The sequence below is a fragment of the Indicator indicator genome, chromosome 9 (genome assembly GCF_027791375.1).
Source record: "Indicator indicator isolate 239-I01 chromosome 9, UM_Iind_1.1, whole genome shotgun sequence".
Lineage (NCBI taxonomy): Eukaryota > Metazoa > Chordata > Aves > Piciformes > Indicatoridae > Indicator > Indicator indicator.
The window spans coordinates 25184746-25205718 of NC_072018.1; the positions used below are offsets into that span (position 1 = coordinate 25184746).

The window sequence follows — 20973 nt, forward strand, 5'->3', positions numbered from 1 at the left end:
TCTTAAAGGCTTTAATAAAAAGAGCTAAATGTCTTACTTGGCTTGTAGTGTTATTCTGAAGGAGGAAATGCCTTAAAGAATTATAAAAAGCCTTCAAAAGCAGGGAAAAATATCAGCCAACTCTAGAGGAGAATAAAGAACTTCTTCTTCTCTTGTACATGATAAAAATCTGATGTCCTCTCTGTCCAAACAGTTTGAACTTGCTTGTTAACAATGTTACCTTTCCTACAGAAATTTATCTTCCTACTGTTAGCACCATGCCAACACTGCTGCAAAATTCACTTACCGTCCTGTCACTTCAACTTGTAGCCTTTCTGGAACTCCTTTTTTCACTATATCAAGGCACAATTGTAGATTGGGTCTTCACTTCAAGCAGCAATGTTGCCTGTAACTCTCTACAGTTTTGGAGCAAGCAGCATTATGTGTACTTGCAGTGTGCATTCACTGCAGGGTATTTCTTCCTCTTTGAAATGTCTTCTTGAAATCTGTCTGTGGCTACCAAGGCTTGATAATGGTCAGCTGGCATTTGGGTTGTAACTTCAAGGGGTTCATGGTATTGTTTTGCTATTCATGTTTATTTTCATAGTCCGTTTCCCCCCATCTACCACCTCCTCCTTAAATGAACACTGTAAGGTCTGCAGGGTTATGCATGATTTGCAAAAAGTACCATTATGCCTTCAAACAACATCACTCATTATGTACACTTAGACTTAAATGCTAATGCTATTATCTGCAATATCATTTCTAACATCCAAACCATTTCTTAGAAATGGTCTCATCCTGTCAAGCCAAAGGCATGAGACCAAAAATACTACAGAAAGTCAATCACATCTTTGAAAATCACTTGAGACTGACTCATTTCTTATCCAAATGTAAACACATTTGTCTTTAAAAAGAAGCAAAATGACAACACAAAATACAATTAATCAAACTTGGTCTGTTTAGAAATGCTATGTGCATTCAATTAAATTTTCCTCTTGATGCTCTTCCTACTACATTTCTCCCATTATCTCATACTGCATGTAGACCAAACAGTTTGTGGCATGATTTGGCAAAGCAAAAATCATCGAGCAACAGTATATTCTCCAGAGCAAATCACCTACACATAACAAATTGATTGACTCTCTACATTTTCTCTAACATAATAATGTTACCCCTATTTCATGTTTCTGGAATGCAGTTGTATACCTCCACATTTTTACCTGTTTCCAAAAACGGATTCCTCACTTGTTGTTTCAAGTACATTACACATCTGTATTGCTATCCATCCTTTTTTACAGATCTGGGATTTAAATCCAGGCTTTGGTAGGTAGCTCAGCCCTGTTGCTTAGCAGCAGCAGAGACACATGCAAATGCAGTAACGGAAATTCTCCCAGCTACAGAAGTGGAAAGCTCCTGCCTGCTAAAAGCGGATGTTTATAAATTGGCTGCAAGCAGAGTAAGTGGCAATATTGGATTTGAAAAAATTCCTTTCAAACAAAATAGAGTCTTGAATACAAATCCAACCAGCCTGACACAACTTAAAACATTTAGAGAGACTGAGGTTAAAATACCAAGAATCGGTATTTAATGATTGGTTTTATGTATTGATTAGTATTTTAGCCATCATAAGATTACCAGTAAAACAGACCACACTTCATTTCATTTAATTGGTGAAATAATGGATTTATGAAAGTCAACTGCAAAACTTTTGCTGCCCTTATAGAACTGGGACTTCATATTACCTCATTTTTTTTATTAAAATGTAATTTTAAAAGCACTGATCCAAGTGTCCATGTGGATCCAAAGCCAACTGCTCAGCACTCCATCTCTGTGTAAAAAAGTACCTCTTAATCTATATTTGCTGGGTCCGTATGCTCATAGAAACATGTGGATTACAACTGAAGCTTCTTAATTCTATGGTACCATAGGAAGAAGGAATCTGAAACAAAACCCAAACTCAAAATATATGGACTTGAGAATGACTCCAACCAGTGATGAGGGCTGTTCCTTCCAACACGTGCTTAAGTATCTTCTGCATTGTGGGCATATAGCATGTGCTGGGCCATAGCCTTTAAACTATATTTTTACCCTGAATGGTTGGACTAGATGATCCTTGAGGTCCCTTCCAACCTGGTATTCTATGAATCTATGAATGTATCTATGCTGGAGGGCTGTGACTATTGCTCACCATTACAGACTTAAGGCTTAAAACTTTGCATGTGTCAGAATGCAATTTATCTTAAGTCATCTAAATTGTCTACATCTAAAACATGGCTACGAAACTTAAGAATGCCTTGAATGGAAATGGCGTTTCCATGCCATCATGAAGTTTTTACAAAAATAAATGGTTAAGATCAGAATAATTCCTCTTGAGAATTCTCCCTCAGTTCATTAGCTAGTAAATAAGTGAAGGTGGTTTTGTTTTGTGTAAAGTAGACAAAGTGAATAATCCTCTGGAAACGTCCCTCTTTTTCCACTGACTCTAGTGCAGCCCAAATGACAAACTAGCCTTCAGATGGCAAATTTAACCCCAGTGCGTACTGTATTGTACTATTTGTGTGGAAGCTCAGTGGCAGGGATGAGGGTGACTAAATAAGCAATGAGCTAGTGAAGAATGTCCTGAATTTTAACTCACAGGATCTGAGTACTAGCCCCAAAGGTGCTAATAATCTCCTGAAAATTAACTTAAATCCATTTCCACCTCTAACCCAAACTGATTTTTACAGTCTGCAAAGCAGTTTTTTTGATATTCTGATCTTGTTTAGGACTCCTTTGACCTGAAGATAATTTAAAACATCGTCTACAGTGCCACAGTCTCTGACCTCTAACTCCATTTGTTGTTTGTACATTGCAGATTTATGTATTGCACATGGTTTCTTTCTTCACTGAATTCTGTAAAGCAGAAAAGAAAAAAGTAACAATTTTCCTATTCTGAATATTTGACAAAAAGTTTTATTTATTCCAACTGAACACCATTTATTTGTGGGTTTTTATCCCTTTCTAAATATGATCATTTGTCAGCTTGTGTCACTCATTCTCTATTCACTTCCATCAGCTGTGTCTCTGGCTCCCATGAGAACACTCCAATTTTGTTGCAAGGCCCAGAAAAATGAAAATCCACAAATATTTCTAGGTCAAACCTATTGTCACTGTGTCAGCATGTTCATGAGAAATACTGCTGCAATTAAACACTGATTTGCCACTCCAACAACCAGCATGACAAATATAAAATACAGTTTAGTTTATATAGATTTTTTTAAAATTATCCTCTTTAAGAACCTTGTGAAAGATCTGCTTTATTTTATTAAGTATTGATGGGTTTGTTCTTATTGCATGGAGGAAAAGCAAACCATGAACTGCAGTTGTGCATTATGGAAGATTTATGGAAAATATATTTTAAAATCCCCTTCTTTCACCACCATCTCCCTTTCCCACCATATCTGCCCCTTTTCCACACCACCTGCCCCATTTTCCCCCTTTTTCCCTTCAAATCCCGGAGCACCTGGGCTCGGTTAGAGTCTCCTCCCACCCCAGGTGTGGCCACTTTGCCCTCCCCGCCCACTCCCCTTTTTAATCCCCCCCCAGGAGAGGTAGAAGCTCTAAGATAAGCCCATCTGGGTTGAGGAGTTCTCCTCCAGTCATCTCTGGTGAGTACCCATGGTGCACACTGGGTGATTGGTGATGGTGGACTAAAGGCCAGGGGGCCTGGTGGCCCCCCAGTCAGATAGGAATAGGGTTGATGACTACTCCAATATCATCCATGAGTGTGGGCTGAGCTCTGCTGGGTGGTATCTTGGCTGGTTGAGTGTTTTGCCCCCAGCTCTGGGATGGGTGCAAAAATGGTGATGGTGGAGCAGGAGCTGTTTAGGCAGGCTGGAGGATGGTGTAGAGGGAGCAGGAGCTGCTTTGGAAAGATCAAGGCTGGTGGTGGGAGAGGCAGGGGGGTTAAACTAGATGATCTTTAGAGGCCACTTCCAAGTCCAGTGATTCTATGATTTCCTGACTCTATGATCTAGTTCCAACCCCCTTGCCATGGGCAGGGACACCTTCCCCTAGACCATGCCAGCATCTGTAAGTATGAAGTAAATTCATGACTCAAAGAATGAAGTTGCCTTACCAATATATTAAATTATATCATTCTAGAAAGAAAACTCCATAATCCATGCTGAATTTTGCAGCCTGACTCAATTTTTGAGTCAGAAAAAGGGTAGGAAGGAGACTCTAGGAGAGTTGGGCTAGGTGATCCTCAGAGGTCCTTTCCAACCCCTACCACTCCCTGATTCTGTGATTCTGTAACAGCTATTTTTTAATAGCTTTGCTTCCAAACACACTGAAATATATGGAAATAAGTACTCTTGTGTCTACTGATGTAATTTTTTTTTTCCAGAAATATGTTAATTTAAAGGTGATTGTTTCATCAACTGAACTCAGTTTTCTGAGTCTTACATAAATAGATTTCCTTTACAAGACTTCATAGTACCTCAAAAATCAAGTTTGGCTTCTAAGCTAGAAAAATGGTAACAAAAATGGTAAATGAATAGCTTGTGTGAATTCTGCTGTGCCTCTGTAAGAGATAAAGGTAACTATGTAAAAAAAGGACAATTACTTAATTTACACATGTGGGAGGGTTGGGGGTTGTATTCTAGCATCTCTTTAAAGTGACAGCTGAGGTTTTCAGTCACAAGTCTCCTTGCAGAGCCCAAGCTACTGCCTTTTTATTTTATCCACGCTTCCTGCACAGCTTGGAGATTGATAATTTGGGACAGAATAGTTTGAGTTACGGATATGAACTACAGCACAGGAAGCTCTACCTCAACATGAGGAGGAACTCCTTTACTGTAAGGATCAAGGAGCACTGGAACAGGTTCTCCAGAGCGGTTGTGGAGTCTCCTTCTCTGGAGACTTTCAAGACTCCTCTGGATGTATTCCTGTGTGGCCTGCACTGGATTCTATGGCCCTGCTCTGCCAGGGGGGGTTGGACTAGATGATCTCTGGAGGGCCCTTCAAACTCCTAACATCCTGTGATAATCAGTTCACTGAAAAACCAAAACAGGTTAATACTTTTATGGCATTTTGCATTTTACTGCTGTACAAAAATTAACTAAGCTTCACAATACAACTGAGGAATGGAAGGAAGCATTGTTGCAGTTATATATTATAATTATACTGTCTCATTTAGAATTTCTTGGCTTATGACTTTTAAAGTAATCACAATTATGAGAAAGCTAATAAAAAGTCAGAAACAATCTTTTTCCTTTTCAATAAGAACATCTCTATGCTAAGCAGAGAAATCTTACAAATATCTAAATGCACTTTCCTCTTCCTGTATCTCAGGCTCTATTTTCCTCTTGTTCATCAGCATTCATGGGACTTGATCTCACCAATGACAACACCAGATCCTTGATTTTAACAGTAATACAAAGTATGTGATTTTTGAGCTTATCTATTATCTTGGCAGATCTATTTGCTAAGAAAACATAATGAGATCTTAATATAAAACATTCTTGTGTTCCAAACCACATTATGATACCTTGCGATTTGGATTAATTTTTAATTTCTTACGTAAAATTGTTTTTTCTCTTGACTACCTCTCACCAGTATCTGGACTCCTCTTCCCAATTCGAGCCTTCTAGCAGCTCACTGGCACCCTTTTGGTAAAAATAGATAGGTTCCTTCAAAGAATGGTTTCTGCCATATCTCGCATGCATTTGTCTTTTAAGGACATGATTTGCCCCCTGGTGACTCTTTTGCCCACCAATAATAACATAGCCCCATATGTTTCTCCTTTAATACTGGAATTGTCAGGGTCTCTGTGGGCAAAATCCATTTTATTAACTCTACATAAGTGTCATACAAGATTTGAACTTTCTGGCTCCGTTATAAGAGCAAGTCATTGCAAGTTTTTAAGAGTTAACTACAGATGGATCATCTTCTGAGAGAAGCTTTCTTATAGGGCCATAATCAACTGAATGATCAATTGGAAAAGATCTCAGGTAGTTTCTTTTAACTGCAAATAAAGCATTTGTGACAATTTCATTCTTCTACTTTAATTATGTTGTATAGACCCTAACGGTACTAATGTACACACAGCGGAACCAGCGGAAAAAGAAAGAAGTAGCCTCATGAACCCAGAATACACACACAATATTCTATTGCTGAAAGCTGCTGGAAAAAGAATCAAAGAAATAAAAAGGTCTGATAATATCAAGCAAGACTAATCAGAAGATTGATTAATTAATGTTCTTAACTTGCAATCCAGAAACCAACCAGAGCACTCTTCAGTATCCTAAGTTGCTACCTGTGTATCCAAAGCATGGCTGGACATATCACTCAGTTTATCTGCTGAGAAGGAAATCACCATCAAATGCCTTTAACAGTGGTTTACCATAATAAAGCTCCTTTTCTGCAGCAAGTTGCCAAGACAATCCCTGTGCTAGTTGTAGATAGTATGTTGACTGTACTTGCCCCATGACACTAGAAAGACCATCTGGATTAGCAGATGTGGTAATCTGATTTGTTTGGCCAATGACCTGAAAAAACCCATGATGGCTTGAATGGGAGTTCCCAGGGGTGCCCACTCTAGCATCTTCTCTTCTGCACTTCCAGATACTCTATGTGTCAGTTCAGGATGAGCATGGTAATGGTTTATTTGCCTGTGGAAGTTACCAAGAGAAAAGGAATTTCCATACACAGGACGAAAGAGGTGAACATAGTTCTAATCACACACACGAAAAATTAGTTGTAAGGCCATTTGTCATTGTTTGGCAAAGTATATCATGTTATAAAACAAGACACTGATACAATGCAAGTTAAGTCTTGGTCCTACAGCAGGTGTCAGATCTCCCATGGATTTAAGCAGGACCACTGTTTTTTCAAGTTGTTCATTTATAACCATACTTAAAAGACTGCAGCACAGTTCTTCTCAAACTATGTATTTTCATACAGATGTATAACCTTAAACATGGAATGGATTGTCAAGACAGTGTCCCTCTGCCAACATTGCTATTATCATCTGTGATAATTTTTAAGCCCCTTAGGTTTATAAAGATGTATTTTATTCATCTCCAGCAAGTTTACTCTCACCCAGCCTCAATTTCTTCTCTCTTTTCCTTTCTCAAACCTGTGCTTTTTGACACTGACACCGTTTATGTAACAGGCATTAATCCCCCCTAGAATTTAATAACAAAAAAAATTACAAGAAATTCCCAAACCTCTGAAACAGTAAATTAGAAGTATATAAATTCAGTGATTAAAAAGAAAGGCCTTTTAAAACTTTTTCCAAAGAAAAATCTTTTCAACCTTTTATTTTTGTTCAAGTAAAATATTTTGGCTTGTTCCACTTCTGTGGTGTTTCTCATCTCCATTACCAGTGATTAATGAAGACTCAGCTATGCCCACTCACTTTGCTTTGCTATGCATAATCTTGCCACAGCTTGGAGACTTGTATTTTAGAAATGTTTTCAGCTGTAAGATCCTTCTTTGCATAGAAGGTAGGGCTGGCCTTCTGATGACCTTTACTTAAGGTAAAGGGAGAAACAAATTAAAACAGAATCACCAAACACACATCATAGGTCAAATGAACACAACTACTAGCAAGCTTCTCATTATAGTGAAGTCACAGCATCCCTTGCTCAATATGGCAGAGTTGCAGAAATTAAAAAGATGGAGAAGAACAGGACAAAGGTGCAGGCATTACATCAGGCTTCACAACTCATCTAGCAAGTGCTCTTGGAAAGAAGGAGATGAGCTACCTGAGAAGTGCATTATGGTCAAGAAAAAGTTGGGGATGTCACTCAAGACTCTACATGCCTGACTGTCAGGACTGTGTTGGAGTTTGGAGATGCGAAGGTTCTGGCCCACCCCAGGAAGATTGGAACTTTGCTTCTTGAGCAAGAAAACTTCTGTGTTCTTATTATACTCTGTTCTGTGAATTTACCCAGTGATAGCAAGAATTGAGGCCTTAACACAATAAATGAGTTTCAGCTATGCAGAAAGCGCATTTTTAATCCATCATGGATTACACCAAAAAATTTACTCTCACTTTGGTCAAACTCTTACCCTCCACTACTATGCTTTCACTTCACATGTGACTTGTGTGCTGTTATGATTACTTTTGTAATGCAGTAAATTATCTACACACACAGTAACTAGGGATTGCTCTTCTACTAAAGAGAGGGTTTTCGCCTTCTTGTTCTTTTGTCTCTGAGATGCCTCCGTGGTAACATGATGTCAGATGTCCCTTGAACCAGCTATTACATTAACATGATGATGACAAAATCTGAGAAAGCCTTCTTCACCGAGCAAGCTATGTGAACTCAGTCACACCACACACACAGAGGACTTCCAAGACACTTTTACACAGCTCCAGGGTTTCACTCTAGGGATAGGAGGAGAAAAGGTTAAAGGTGTTCTTGCCCATTGGTCTACTTCACAGTGAGAGAGGCCATCACACACAAATCAGTGGTGGTCTTAGGACTGCATACTTGCTTGCATAGCATTATGCATAGAATAACATTTCTATGAACCTGGAAACTTAAATATATTCCAAAGTATTCTGGCAATATGTGAAATGCATGCACATGAGCCCAGAATAGATGAGAGCAAAGAAAATGATTGAGATGAACAATCACATGGAAATAAAGAGCAATGGGCACATGTATAGGAGATGGAAACAACTGAAAGCTGCCTGAAGGCAAGTACTATTGGCAATAATGCAGGGATAATGTTTTCATAGGGATTAACTGTTCTGGAGCACAACATACTTTATATTCAGATAGGTTGATTTGGCAGTGTCTTTACTGCTAGCAAAAGCTATTTATTGTGCCTGTGCAGGAAAAAATCCACCCTTGGATAGCCAGAACGCAGTTCTTTTATCTCACACTGATGACTGCCCACTGGATAGAGCTCAAGAGCTAATTTTCCACTGATAGTGTGCTTCCCTAGGATGCCTATTAGAATTTTGTGTGCCAAATCAATCAATCATTTTCAAGTCTTTAATAATTTTGGCCATGTGCTGATGTAATTTTTATATTGAATGTGTTAAATTCAGCCTTTTGAAATAGATTTGATTTCTTTGACAAAATGTCACTATTCTTACAAGAGGTAACAAAGAGGTACATCTCTTTCAAAGAAACTGCTGAATACAAAGTCCAGCTTTTATCTTTTGTCAGCAATACTTCTTTTTACTCAGTTCTGTTGCCCTGGACCTGCTGCTGATTTTCTGTATGAACAACTTAATTTTATGAGAGCAAAAATAGGGTTCCTTTACATGTTGTTTTAGAACAGATACTCTCCTTCATGATTTTTTATGCTTCAAAGACACCTCAGGGTAGTAGATACAAAAAGCAGAAACTGTTCTTGTTCTCCCTATTCTAGGCTGTACGTTAGAATAAGCCCAGAATTTATGGCTCTGTGAAAATAACATCAGGCCCATTAAGCACCATTTTCCTGCTATATAGAAAAACTCCAGGGGAAAGGAGTCTTAAAAATAAATGAGCGGATAGACTAATACGCCATGGGGGCTAATTTGTGGCATGGAGTTTGCAATTCTAACACAAGGCCACTAATTTATTTGGCTTCCCTTGTCATATATTGTATTTAACTGTAGCTAGAACTAATTGATAGAAAAATAATTGCTTCTTCAAGCCAAGATTAACATAGCACTCTTACAATTAAATATGATTTTTAGCATTATAAACTCCCATTTTCAGAATTGTATTTCATATACCAGCGTTTCTGCCAGCTCAAAAAAAAAGAAGCTAATAAGTATTAGATATGCTTTAAAGAGCTGTTCTAGACTTTAACCACAGTTTGCTTGCTGTCTTTTTAAGAAAATACTGCAATATACTGCAACTTAGAAAATTTACTTTTCTCAGGCTGCGTGTTTCTTTTTTTAAAACAACCAGCCAAGCGAATGGCAAACATGGATATTGTGTTTGAAAAAAGTAATATATTGGAAATTATGAATTCCTAAAATAACAAATGGACTATTAAGGCATCCCTTATTCTGCACAAATGAGCAACAGAAAAGACAAGGTGAAAATGACCTATGCAGTACCTTTACTGTGAAACTGATGATCAGCTGTATCTTTGTGTGGCTTTTGATATACATGAAATGGTATGACTGTTCCTTCAGGAATACTTTGGGATTTTGTCACCACTAAACAATTATGAACTTAGAGTGATGGCTTACCCCCTAAGTGACTTGTCCTAATTAAGAAACTGAGAGAAGTTTAATGTATGCATGCAATGTTTGTACCAAGTTTATCATTCCATATGTAATATTAAAGTCAATGTGCCGAAGGTGCTTTTTATTGAAATGCAGAAACTGGACCTTGAGGGAAGGAGATGTGCTTTATACAAATGAAGTTAGGAGTATTAATGGAGTACACAGAGGACACACTCAATGTTCCAAAGTGTTACCAACATCTGTGAAAGTGGGAAGCAGTGATTTAGTGAGAGGAACAGCTGCATCCTTCCCAAGAGGGTTAAGGCATGTGCATGAGTTGTGAGACTCTGAAGGGACATCTGCATTTCTCTGGGACTATATCCAAAGAGCATCACCTTTCAGCTACCCGTGTTTAGCAGCTGGCTGAAAAGCAGTTGGCTGCAGTTAATTCTGGTGAAAACAGACCCATGCTAGGAGGGAGTCTCTTGAAGTCATCTGCAGGCTGTACCTGTGGTGTCCTGTGAATAGTTCACAGCACAATTTCTTCTTTTAATTGGTTCATTCTTAGACAACTCCATTGTTTCAGTTACATGGTTTAATTACATCATTATCTGCACTAATACATATTATAAAATTAGGCACTGTAATTGCCACATTAATTAACACCAACACAATTAAAAGTGTTTCCAGTACCAAAAAGATACTCAGAAGAGGGACACAGATCTATTCAACGTGGACACAAGAAGCAGTGGTAGCTGGAGCCTGCGAACACAAAAATAAATTCAAGTACTGCTCCTATTCAGCAGTTCTTGTGTATTTGGTGTTAGCACCAGGGGCCGGAATCACACAGCCAAATGGCTTTAACCATCTCCTAGCCTGATGAGTTTGACAGGGAGGAGCAAATCAGTGAATATCTGTCGAGAAAAGCTGTGAAAAGTCATGAGTATGCATACAGCTGTGTAATTTCCTCGTAAAGGATAACAGCAATTCTAGGCTTTATCCTTACAAATAATAGGGGACACAGGCATCTAGAAATAACTTTTATAATTGAATATACCTCTGTTGAAAACTGTTGACAAGGTCCATATAAAATCTTATTTGAATTAATGAGCTTTTTTTTTTTTTAAATAACTTTGTTAACATGGGATTGACTTTGAGGTGAACTGTAGTGTTGATTTACGCTTCTGTTTATACTGCTGTTCTCCTGGACTACAGGGAGATTTTATTTAAAGCTGTATATTCGGTTCTGGGCTATCCTTGCAATCAGACAGCCAAACTTCACAACTTCTTAGACAGGTGGATTTCACACCAAGCTCTTCTGAGAATGTTTCATACGTATTTCAGCAAAATGGCAAATCTCCTCCAGCCTGAATTTCCTTGTGTTGATTACTTTATCTTCCAAACCATATGTTTTTCTCATTTTGTTTTGTTTGCAATTGAATATAAAATTAAGATAGCTAGCTAATTCTCATGCCAAGTAGTGGCAAGGCATCTCAATTCAGCAATCAATAGGTTTGTAAGTGCAAATAGTCTATTCCTGTGAGCCTTAATTAAACATGAAAAGATGGAAATCTACTTTCATCGAAGAAAAAGAAAGTTGATATCCCAAGGTACTGGAAATGTTCAGGCTATGATTAGTAGAAACCTGTCTGGAATCCTAACTAATGTCTGCATGATAACAAAAACTGCATTTAATTTGGTAACTAAGCAAACTCCCAAATGCCTTTCCATACCATGGAATCCAGACAAAGCACCTGAAGTTTCATTACCTGCACAGCTATAGCTACCCACAGCAGCATGCACTGCAGTGCTAATAGTGACCTGACATCTCAGAGTACCACAAGCAGATGGAGCAGGCTGAAACTCAATGCATGGCTGTGAGAACCATGGTCCAGACTAATTGGACTCCTTTAATTTTTGGAGTACTCATACCCAGCTACAGTGACTAAGAGTTGTCCATTTGGGAAGCTCCAGAAGCACATATCACCAAAGTAAATTAGTTTTCTGAAGGACTACTGAGATCCCCAGGAAGCTGAAGCTGAGGCATGGGGTTGGAGATGCTGTACCAGGATGAAAGAACTTGGTTCAGAACAGAAGTTCCCATCTATACCTTTACAAAACAAGAATTCTGTTTTCAACCCTAGCCTTTGTGTATAAGTGAGATACTGCAAGCTAGTTTGCTAGCTTGCTAGCAACTTTGATGCTAGAGGAAAGCACTTCAGTGTTTTAAAATAAAATACTTTAAATCAGTTTACGCCAGTGTTGAAATGAAATGCCCTGGTTTCAAAGGCTCCTTTAGGAAGGCTGTAATATCAAAAAGCTTTTTTAATATTTTAAGCGAACAGAAATGTTTATAGTTCAAGAAATGTGACAAACTGAAGTCTCTAAATGACCTAGATCAGTTTGTTTCAAGTAACAAACCACATGCATTCAAGCCTTCAGAATAAGTTTAAAGATGATCCAGGTTTCTAAATCAAAGCATGTTTCTGCCTAGACATGGTCTACAGTTCAACTGTAGAATGTAGATTATAGTGCAGATCTAGAGCAGATGCTTGATTAATGGCTGGCCAATAATGCTGTACTATTCTAATGCACATGAATGACTTCAGGAAGTCATTCTCAAGCCATTCTGTATGGAAAAAACCCAGCCCTCACTTCAGAGAAATAAAATAAGGGCCATTTTTATTTTGACCCATTTATTAATTTCAACTCTGATGCTGCCAAAAATATCAAGCAAGTGGGTTTTATGGGTTTTTTTTGTATTTCAACCATCCACACATAATAAAGAGACTTTATATGTTCCATTCATGGTTACTCTATTTATATTGGAAGAGAACAATGTACAGTCAGTATTACCACTCCATCTCTCCACTGTCCATCCTTAAGAGAATTCACAAGTTTTGTGATCACCCTTCCTTGTGATAAGAAAAGCACTGAGGTGGTATGAAGGAAACTAGGAAATTGGATATTTCAGGAGGAAAAAAGTCCCAAACACTTAACTTTTGCAACTGTTTGGGTAAAGGTTGTGAATTGCTGATTAGTCTTGACAGCAGCTCTGAAGACTACCTAGCAGTGGTAAAATTTGTTACAACAAATAACAGACCTGAATGATGTAACAGCTATAGGACTTTGCCACTGATGGTTTGCTGATTTTTGGCTTTTTGGGTTTTTTGTTTGTTTGTTGGTTTGTTTTGTTTTGTTTTTCTTTGAGGTCATTGATACTTTATGTTAACAATAGCTGTGTCTATCCAAGATGCACCACTCCTTCTGTATTACCCTTCAGGGAAATCATAACTGTATTAATTAATTCAGTGTTTTGCTACAGCAATATTTACAGTATCGTAAATTCATCATTGTGATTTCTCTGAGGAGTCCAACAGAGAGCAAAGGTGAGCTGTAAAGGCACAAGGTCTCATAAAAATGCATGACTGTTTTGGGAATTGGTGAACTTCCCTCAGAAAAAGTAATTTGCATGTTATCCTTGGAAAATTTACCTAGCCTAGATTCTTTTATCGTATCCATTGGACGCTAGTGCACGCATGTACATGTTTAGATTTTGAAGTGTTCCAGGATGGATCATCTTGCCCTGACTGTACATACTCTCTTAAATGCTCTGGACTTGATGCTACTTCAGAGTGCCTCCAGGAACCACACATAACCACAGAATTACAGAACTATTCAATACTCAGTAACAATTAGAGGTTTGGACTAAACTTCACATCCCCACACATCTGCTGACTCTGTAAGCCCTGGAGATGCCTTCAGACAGTCAATGCTTTATGGATTCATGTGACCATCAATCTTGCCTCTCACAGAGAGGGTGTCAGCACGTTACTGAATTGTTCAAGCACCAAGAAGACTCATCCCACTAGCCTTGACACTCCACAAGCTGGTATTTGGAGCAATTAAGATTTAGCTATTTAGATTTCATCTCTTAGAATTGTCTGACTTCCTCGTTTTCTAGATTTAGAGTCTCCTGAGACTGTCTGGAGGATATGGGCCATTATGTGCTCTGCAATGGAAGCAAAAAAATAAATATTTTAGACTTTAAAATTAGACACTAGCTAATGATGCTGAAAGAAAAGGATTTGTCCTTTGCCTCTGAAACCATTTTTCTGCTAACTTCAGGACGCTTACGCTCACCGCTCATCCACACAGATTTAGTTTTTAAATAAGCACTGCCTTTACATGACAGCTAGCAATGTGTCTGTTTTTCACACGTGAGAAAAGGAGCTCTCCAGACTCTAAATCCTGCTTGTAGAACTGGGCATTAATGGAGCTTGCACTATAGGATGAGGGTCCTATGATGATAAACAATTTGAGGAGCTCAGTGCAGTCCTATGGGCTTAAATAAGGATCAGGAATGAAAACTGCCATTAGTATCAGTGAGATTAGGATTTCAATCTAAACTGACTCCATTCTACATTTTTAAAGGCTCTCACTATCCCATGTTGTGATTTACAGCTATATTTTCAGAACAGTTCACTACCATCCAGCATGCTGGTCCTGTTCTGAACATTACTGTTTTCATTTCACTTTGCAGCTTAAATGAGAATCCATACTTATTTACTGTATTTTATTTTTTAATATGGTTGCTGATCTTTAAAGCTCTGCTTAATAAAATCAGGTTTTTATTTTTCCTGTGATCACCACAGAGACAGAAATGCAGCAGAAAGACATTTTACCAACATCTTCTTCTTCCTTGAGTTATTCAAAGTCAACTTCAAAGTTAACACTGCCTTCAGGGGCTTTTTAATTTTATTTTTAAATCTAAGAAACATTCTGGTCCTTTGTTTTAAAATTCATGTAGCACAATCTCTGCTTGTTTGAAATGAATATTAAGCCTCTTGTGTGGTTTCTAGTAGACCTGCATTTTGGCACAGCACCTGCCCTTTCATGTTATAAGGAAAAGGAGGAGGAGGAAGAACAGCAAAAGCGGTTTTGCAAGAAAAACATCTAGGCAACAAGACTGTGCCTCATTTATTTTTTTTATTTTTTTAACCAAGTCCTTCATGAGAAGTAATTGTGACCTTTTTGTTTTTAGAGTTATCAGAAACCAAATTTAATACAGCTTTGGGGCACTAAACATATTTCATCCTAAAAATTACTCCCCTGTGGTAATGCTGGACCACAAAAGCATTTGATTTTCAGCACACTGCTTTTTGGATCCCGCTATATTAATTTTCCTTTTACAGGAAATTTCACTGCACTTCTGGTGAAAGGCTTTTTTCACTCTTTAGGAGCATTTGTTTCTAATTTTACTGTGTCTCCAATGCGCAGATTGGTATTAAGTGCTTAAGGAATGCATTAAGGATCTTTGCCTCACAGATTGTTCTACAACATACCCTCACAGCAAAACTTCTACTGATGCCAATAATCTTACTGTCATTTCTTTCAAGGCTCTATTTGCCTATCTTTGTATGTGTTGCTTCTTATAGAGTCACCTGGTAATGTCCTTGGATCAAAGCTACTTTTGCTTGTCTGCATCCAATGCTAATTGTTTCTAACATAATAATAGTTGTTTTATTATTCGATGTAAGTCTTAAAAATTCAGTAACACAACAGTACTGTTAACTTGTTCAAGGACTTTTTACTCATGTTTACATGTAACATATGATGCATTCTACGTTAAATTTAGGTGGTGTATCCAACAAACATACTGTATATTATCCAAGAAGACTGTGAGGTACTTCAGACATGATCTTCTGGAAGGTAGCAATAGCATGGGCTACAACCATTGTGTAAGCAGATACATCCATATTTTTATAATAATCTGCGTGATTTCAAAACATGCTGTGGGTCTTTAGCAAGATAGGATTGGTATAATATACCTAACATTGGTCTAACATACCTAAAAAATTACTTCTGTTATAGGGAGAACATAACTGGCTGAAATGCACTCATAAAACCAGCACAGCTCTTCCAGTTAGAAGAGCCAATGCCCGGAAAATCAGTTTCTGCTAGTGCAACTACTTCTGTTAGGCACATCAGTAAACACACAGCTGTGCTGTTCTGGAATCCCACTTCTCCACAGCCACTGAAAGCCTGACAGGCAGCTCTAACCTAACATTTTGAGGAGGTCTGTGCCATCTTTAGAAAGATGCTAGTGTGTCTTGAAAATCTGGATAGAGAAAAAGGTCCTGCAAATATACCCATTTAAATTTCAATAGATTTCTGAGATTCTTTTGTTATACACATATTAAAATGAAGGACTAGAAATCAGTCCCCTTCAAGCATGGAATGTGAGATAGAAGCCACAAAATATGACAAATCATGTTGATTGTAATTAAATCAACAGCATTACTATTTTATTTTTCATCTAAACATTATCTGTAAAACCCCAAAACATAGCTAAGTAATAGATGTGCAATAAATTCACAAAGTAAATTACTTTATTTAATGCTAGCATTATATCATGATTGCTCTCAATCCTGCTCTTCCCTTGGTGCTTGTTTCTGATACTAATCCAGAGAATATGTTTCTCATGTTCAGTGACCCAGTTCAACAAGTATCACAATATAGAAGCTTATTTTCCACTTAATAAACACGCATAATTCCTGTGAACATTAGCACTGATTATGCACACTTACACACTCTAGGGCATATTCAAAAGAGCTGAAGGAAAGTGTTTGGTCCTCTAGACCACAAGAAACCCTACAGAGTGATAGGAACAGTCTAGAATGTTTTACTGGTATATTGTATTTTAATGACACTATTGTGTATTAATTCCGTCAGCTCTCTACCCACAATGCTAATGATGTTTGATGTAAGATAAAAGAATTAAGAACTTTTCAGGATAGAGAAAAGGAAAATGAAATAACCAAGCAAGGATTAAGTTTAATGGTTAAGATATTTTCTCTGAAGATGGAAACTGTAGGTTCTATCCTGTCCAATACTATTTGCCACTATTTCCCACAGAAAAGTGGTTAATTGGAATATTGCTAGCAGCCCAAAAGGGCATATTGCATCACAGGTAGAGCAATGAGAGGGTGAGCAGCGCAGATTCAAACTTGTTACAGGGACACAATAATTGATTCAGAGTTTTCTACAGCTTGATGAGTATATAAACCACTGTGGTAAAGATAAAGCATTATCCTTGTTGCTTAAGAGAAAAAAAGTCAGTCGATTTTGTTTTGACTTCTAATGCCCTAGATGCAGGAGAGGCTTGAAAGACACAACTCCCATATAAAATCAGATGCACATACCCTGGAAAAACGTAGAATTTCATACAAATTCCTGTCCTGAGCTTTACCTTGTAGTTTTGCATTGGCAGACTTGTTTACAACATACTGCTGTAAACACATTGCTGGCTTGAGTTTCAGCTTCCTCAGAATGGTATCCACAAGTTTCTCCCCATCCCATGCTCTGTGCAGACTGTAGGGACAGCTGCTTGGTCTCTTTGTGGCTCAGGGCTTACACTGTATGAGCAATTCTGAAATAAATGACTTGAGAAACTGCTGAAGCATTTACATCATTCAGTACCACAGAGGGAAACATGCACCCTAACACCTCACCACAGATTCTGGATCCCAAAAATTGACCAATATTTTTAATGAACTTGTTCGATTGCAAACAATGCTAACTATGCATCAGCATATATTCTGCCCACTAGCTGCTTATTTAAAAGAGGTGTTCTTGACTAAACATTGTTAAAGACAATTCCACTAAAAGTGCTGCACTTTTTTCTTTTTTTCTGCAGTCTTTTTGTATAACTGCTATTTATTTTAAGCACTATACGATTTGTATTCATAATGGAAACTTCAATAGCAAAGGCTTCCAAGCCAAGCTAGAGTAATTCTCCCTTTAGTCAATACAGTCTTCATCTATGTTAGTAAACAGCACAGTACAATTGATACAAATATGTAGAGTGGAAGAGTTGTTCTGAGGACCTGACATCCACATCACACATGTTCTGAATGTTTTACTTCAGACCAATTCTAGCCTATTAGCATGCATTAGATGCAGTAATACATTAGGAGTGATCCCAGCACACATCATCTAGCTATGTTTCATCAAAAAAAAATGCTGTTTCTGTGCCCCAAGGTTGTGCAAACCACTCTGTAATTATGATGGAAGAGAAGTGGAGATAATCAAGAAATTTACCTCTAAATATTGCCCCTGATGAAATCTAAAATATTTTTGCTCTTTAAGCTGAGGATATGTTTTACTGTGTGTGAGCAAACAAGAACTTTCTTTGCATCTTAGATGACCAATATCCTTTTATTAATACACATGAAAGTGTACCACTCAACTCTCATAAACAAAAAAAGTGTTACATTAAGAAAATGTAAATCTGAACTGAAGCTAAGTCATGTATTTTTTTTCCAATATATTCATTTATGGAAATCCTCAATAAACTCCAGTTCAGACTATGAGATAAACATCATCTCTCCCAACCATAAGTTCATGTAAAGGAATTACTAATCAATACATGCTGCATGTATTTTTATCCTGCATATGCAATATAGGAACTGAAATGCTGTAAATGTAATCATAACGACTTGAGTCTCCTGCTGGTGGCTCCTCCTGGAAAGATCAAATTTCTTATCTGGGGTTTTGTCTGCAGCCAGCAGCTGAGGTGGGCAGAATGTCCTACACAGGAGAAGTCGCCACCACAGCCAACACTCAGACTATTAGCTTCTCAGAGAGCCCAGGGCCATTATTTTACAAGCATTCCTGTGACAGAAGGAAAAGCAAAGCTCTGGATTTACTACAGCTAATCGTATTTCTCTTCTGCAAAATTAGTATTTTGCTCTGTATATAAACATCATACATAGGATGACAATATACTGGATTAAATATATGACAGTAGCGTTACAGAGCAATCTCAAAACCCAAAACTAACAAAACAAGGGAGACAATCTCATTTTATGTGCATATCTAAAAATATATGAGGCCATAAAACTAAAAGCCAGATATTGCAGCTTAGTAGGACTATAGAGCTGTCTCCAAATTTCAAAAGCAAAATAATGCTGTGTCTTTTATGTTATCCTTTGCACTACCATTTTTGTAAACACAATAATGAGTTTACATAACTCTGGTATTTCTTCATGAGTTAAGTACTTTTGTTAGTATTTTCACAGATTTATAGAATACCAGGTTGGAAGGGACCTCAAGGATCATCTAGTCCAACCTTTCAGGGTAAAAATATCAGTGAAGACTTCTTATATTTCTTTGTATGAAGGAAGTCCTAACAGTTTCAAGTTATTTTCAGAAGATATCTTCCCCACACGCCCCTCCCCCACCCCCCAAATAAAAATCACTTTACTGTGATTTGCCAAAAAGAAAATAATTCTAAAGAATTATATAGTAGACATACTTTACTTGGAACCCATATATCATAAAGACCAATTACTTTCTTCAGAAATATGCATGAGAAATTATTAGATATCTGATCTTGCTGGATGTGCACCGAGTACGGTTTAAAGTGGAACTATAAATTAGCAGTCACTAACAAGCACAAAACCTGAGGCAGTAAAAGTTCTTTCATCTGAAAATAACAGTTATTACAAAGTTTGTCATTTCTTATGAAAAGGATTGTGAGGCAACATCTTGAGTCATAAATATTAAAATATGAAGACAGAAGCTTATTTATGGAAGTTGGAGTTGGCAGTTTTTGTTAGATCATTCATTAGAAGGGAAAAGGGGTTAGGTAGTAATTTTCTGAGCAATCTGGTTCAAGGCTGAAGAAATTTAGGGAAGGACTGTAGCATGCATTTAAGAGAAAAGACAGTCCCATTTGCTTGCAGAAATTTTCAGTGTGCTCAGTATTAACTACTTACATTTGAAAGGCCTTTTTATTTGTATTCAGGCTCACATTGTGATTATGAATGTTCTGATCCTACTGTTCATCATCGCCATTCAGTATTTTTCCTAATTAAAATTACTTTGAAGTCTCTGACCTTTAGGCAGATACTCGATTCTGAATTAAAATATAATTATCTTTGTAACATGAATACACTTCTTATGCTGCCCCCATGCTCTTCCTGTTACAGAATAAATTCATAACAAATGTAAGGAAAAGACTACATTGAACTTGAATAAATAATGACAAATAAAAATAAAATAAACCAAACTGCCTGGTTTTTGTCTTCTATCTAAGGAGGGCAAAGAGACAGTGTGTGTGTGGGGGGAAGGCAACACTTAACATTTAGAGAAAGAAATCCTTTGTGCACAGTGCATAACTTATCTACAGCACATATTGTCATGAAACTTCACCACTTTTTTGGAAATCTAAAGGATCTAAATCTTTTATGTGAGCAGGTGCAGAAATCACAGAGTTTATCTTCCAGTGGCATTGCATAGGTACAGTGCCATTAATTGAAGAGGACCATAATCACTCTTCGAAGGTGAAAGAGGTCCTTAAATTACAGACTGCTGAGAATATATTTCTTGTGGATAAATCACAGCTTTTTTCTAAACTTGTGGTTCTGGTCACTGTGGCTATATGAGTCACTGGGGTGATGAGGGTAGCACTTCTCATTTATCTCCTTGCTTTCACTGTTGCTTCTCCTTGCAAAAGTATTTCTTAGTTTAGATGACTGGCAGCTCTTGATCATATGTTTACATTGTTTTGCAATCTTTTCTACAGTTAAATGAAAGGAACGCAATAAATAACTTACTTTTACGTAGAGCTGCTGAAACTCCTCAAGGTTCAGTCTACCACTTGGACAGTCCTTTAGAAATCCTTTGTACCACTGTTTTAGCTCATGTTCATTGAACTCCGTACTCTTCACCAGATCCTCCATCACCTCAGGGGCGAGCTTGCTATTCTGTTTCCCCATTCTGCCTTAAGAAGAAATAAATTAACACAATTAGCCAAG

The 20973-nt window shown here is 37.6% G+C and overlaps 1 protein-coding gene across 2 annotated transcripts in view; it reads right to left on the reverse strand.

Moving 5' to 3' along the window:
- Window positions 1-20934, reverse strand: part of VSNL1 (visinin like 1) — a 46128-nt gene extending 25194 nt beyond the window's left edge. For both annotated transcript variants that reach the window (XM_054383469.1, XM_054383468.1), the window contains exon 1: window positions 20773-20934. In XM_054383469.1, coding sequence (XP_054239444.1) covers window positions 20773-20934 — 162 coding nt within the window. The remainder of the gene's footprint in view (window positions 1-20772) is intronic.
- Between the last annotated feature and the right edge of the window lie 39 nt (window positions 20935-20973).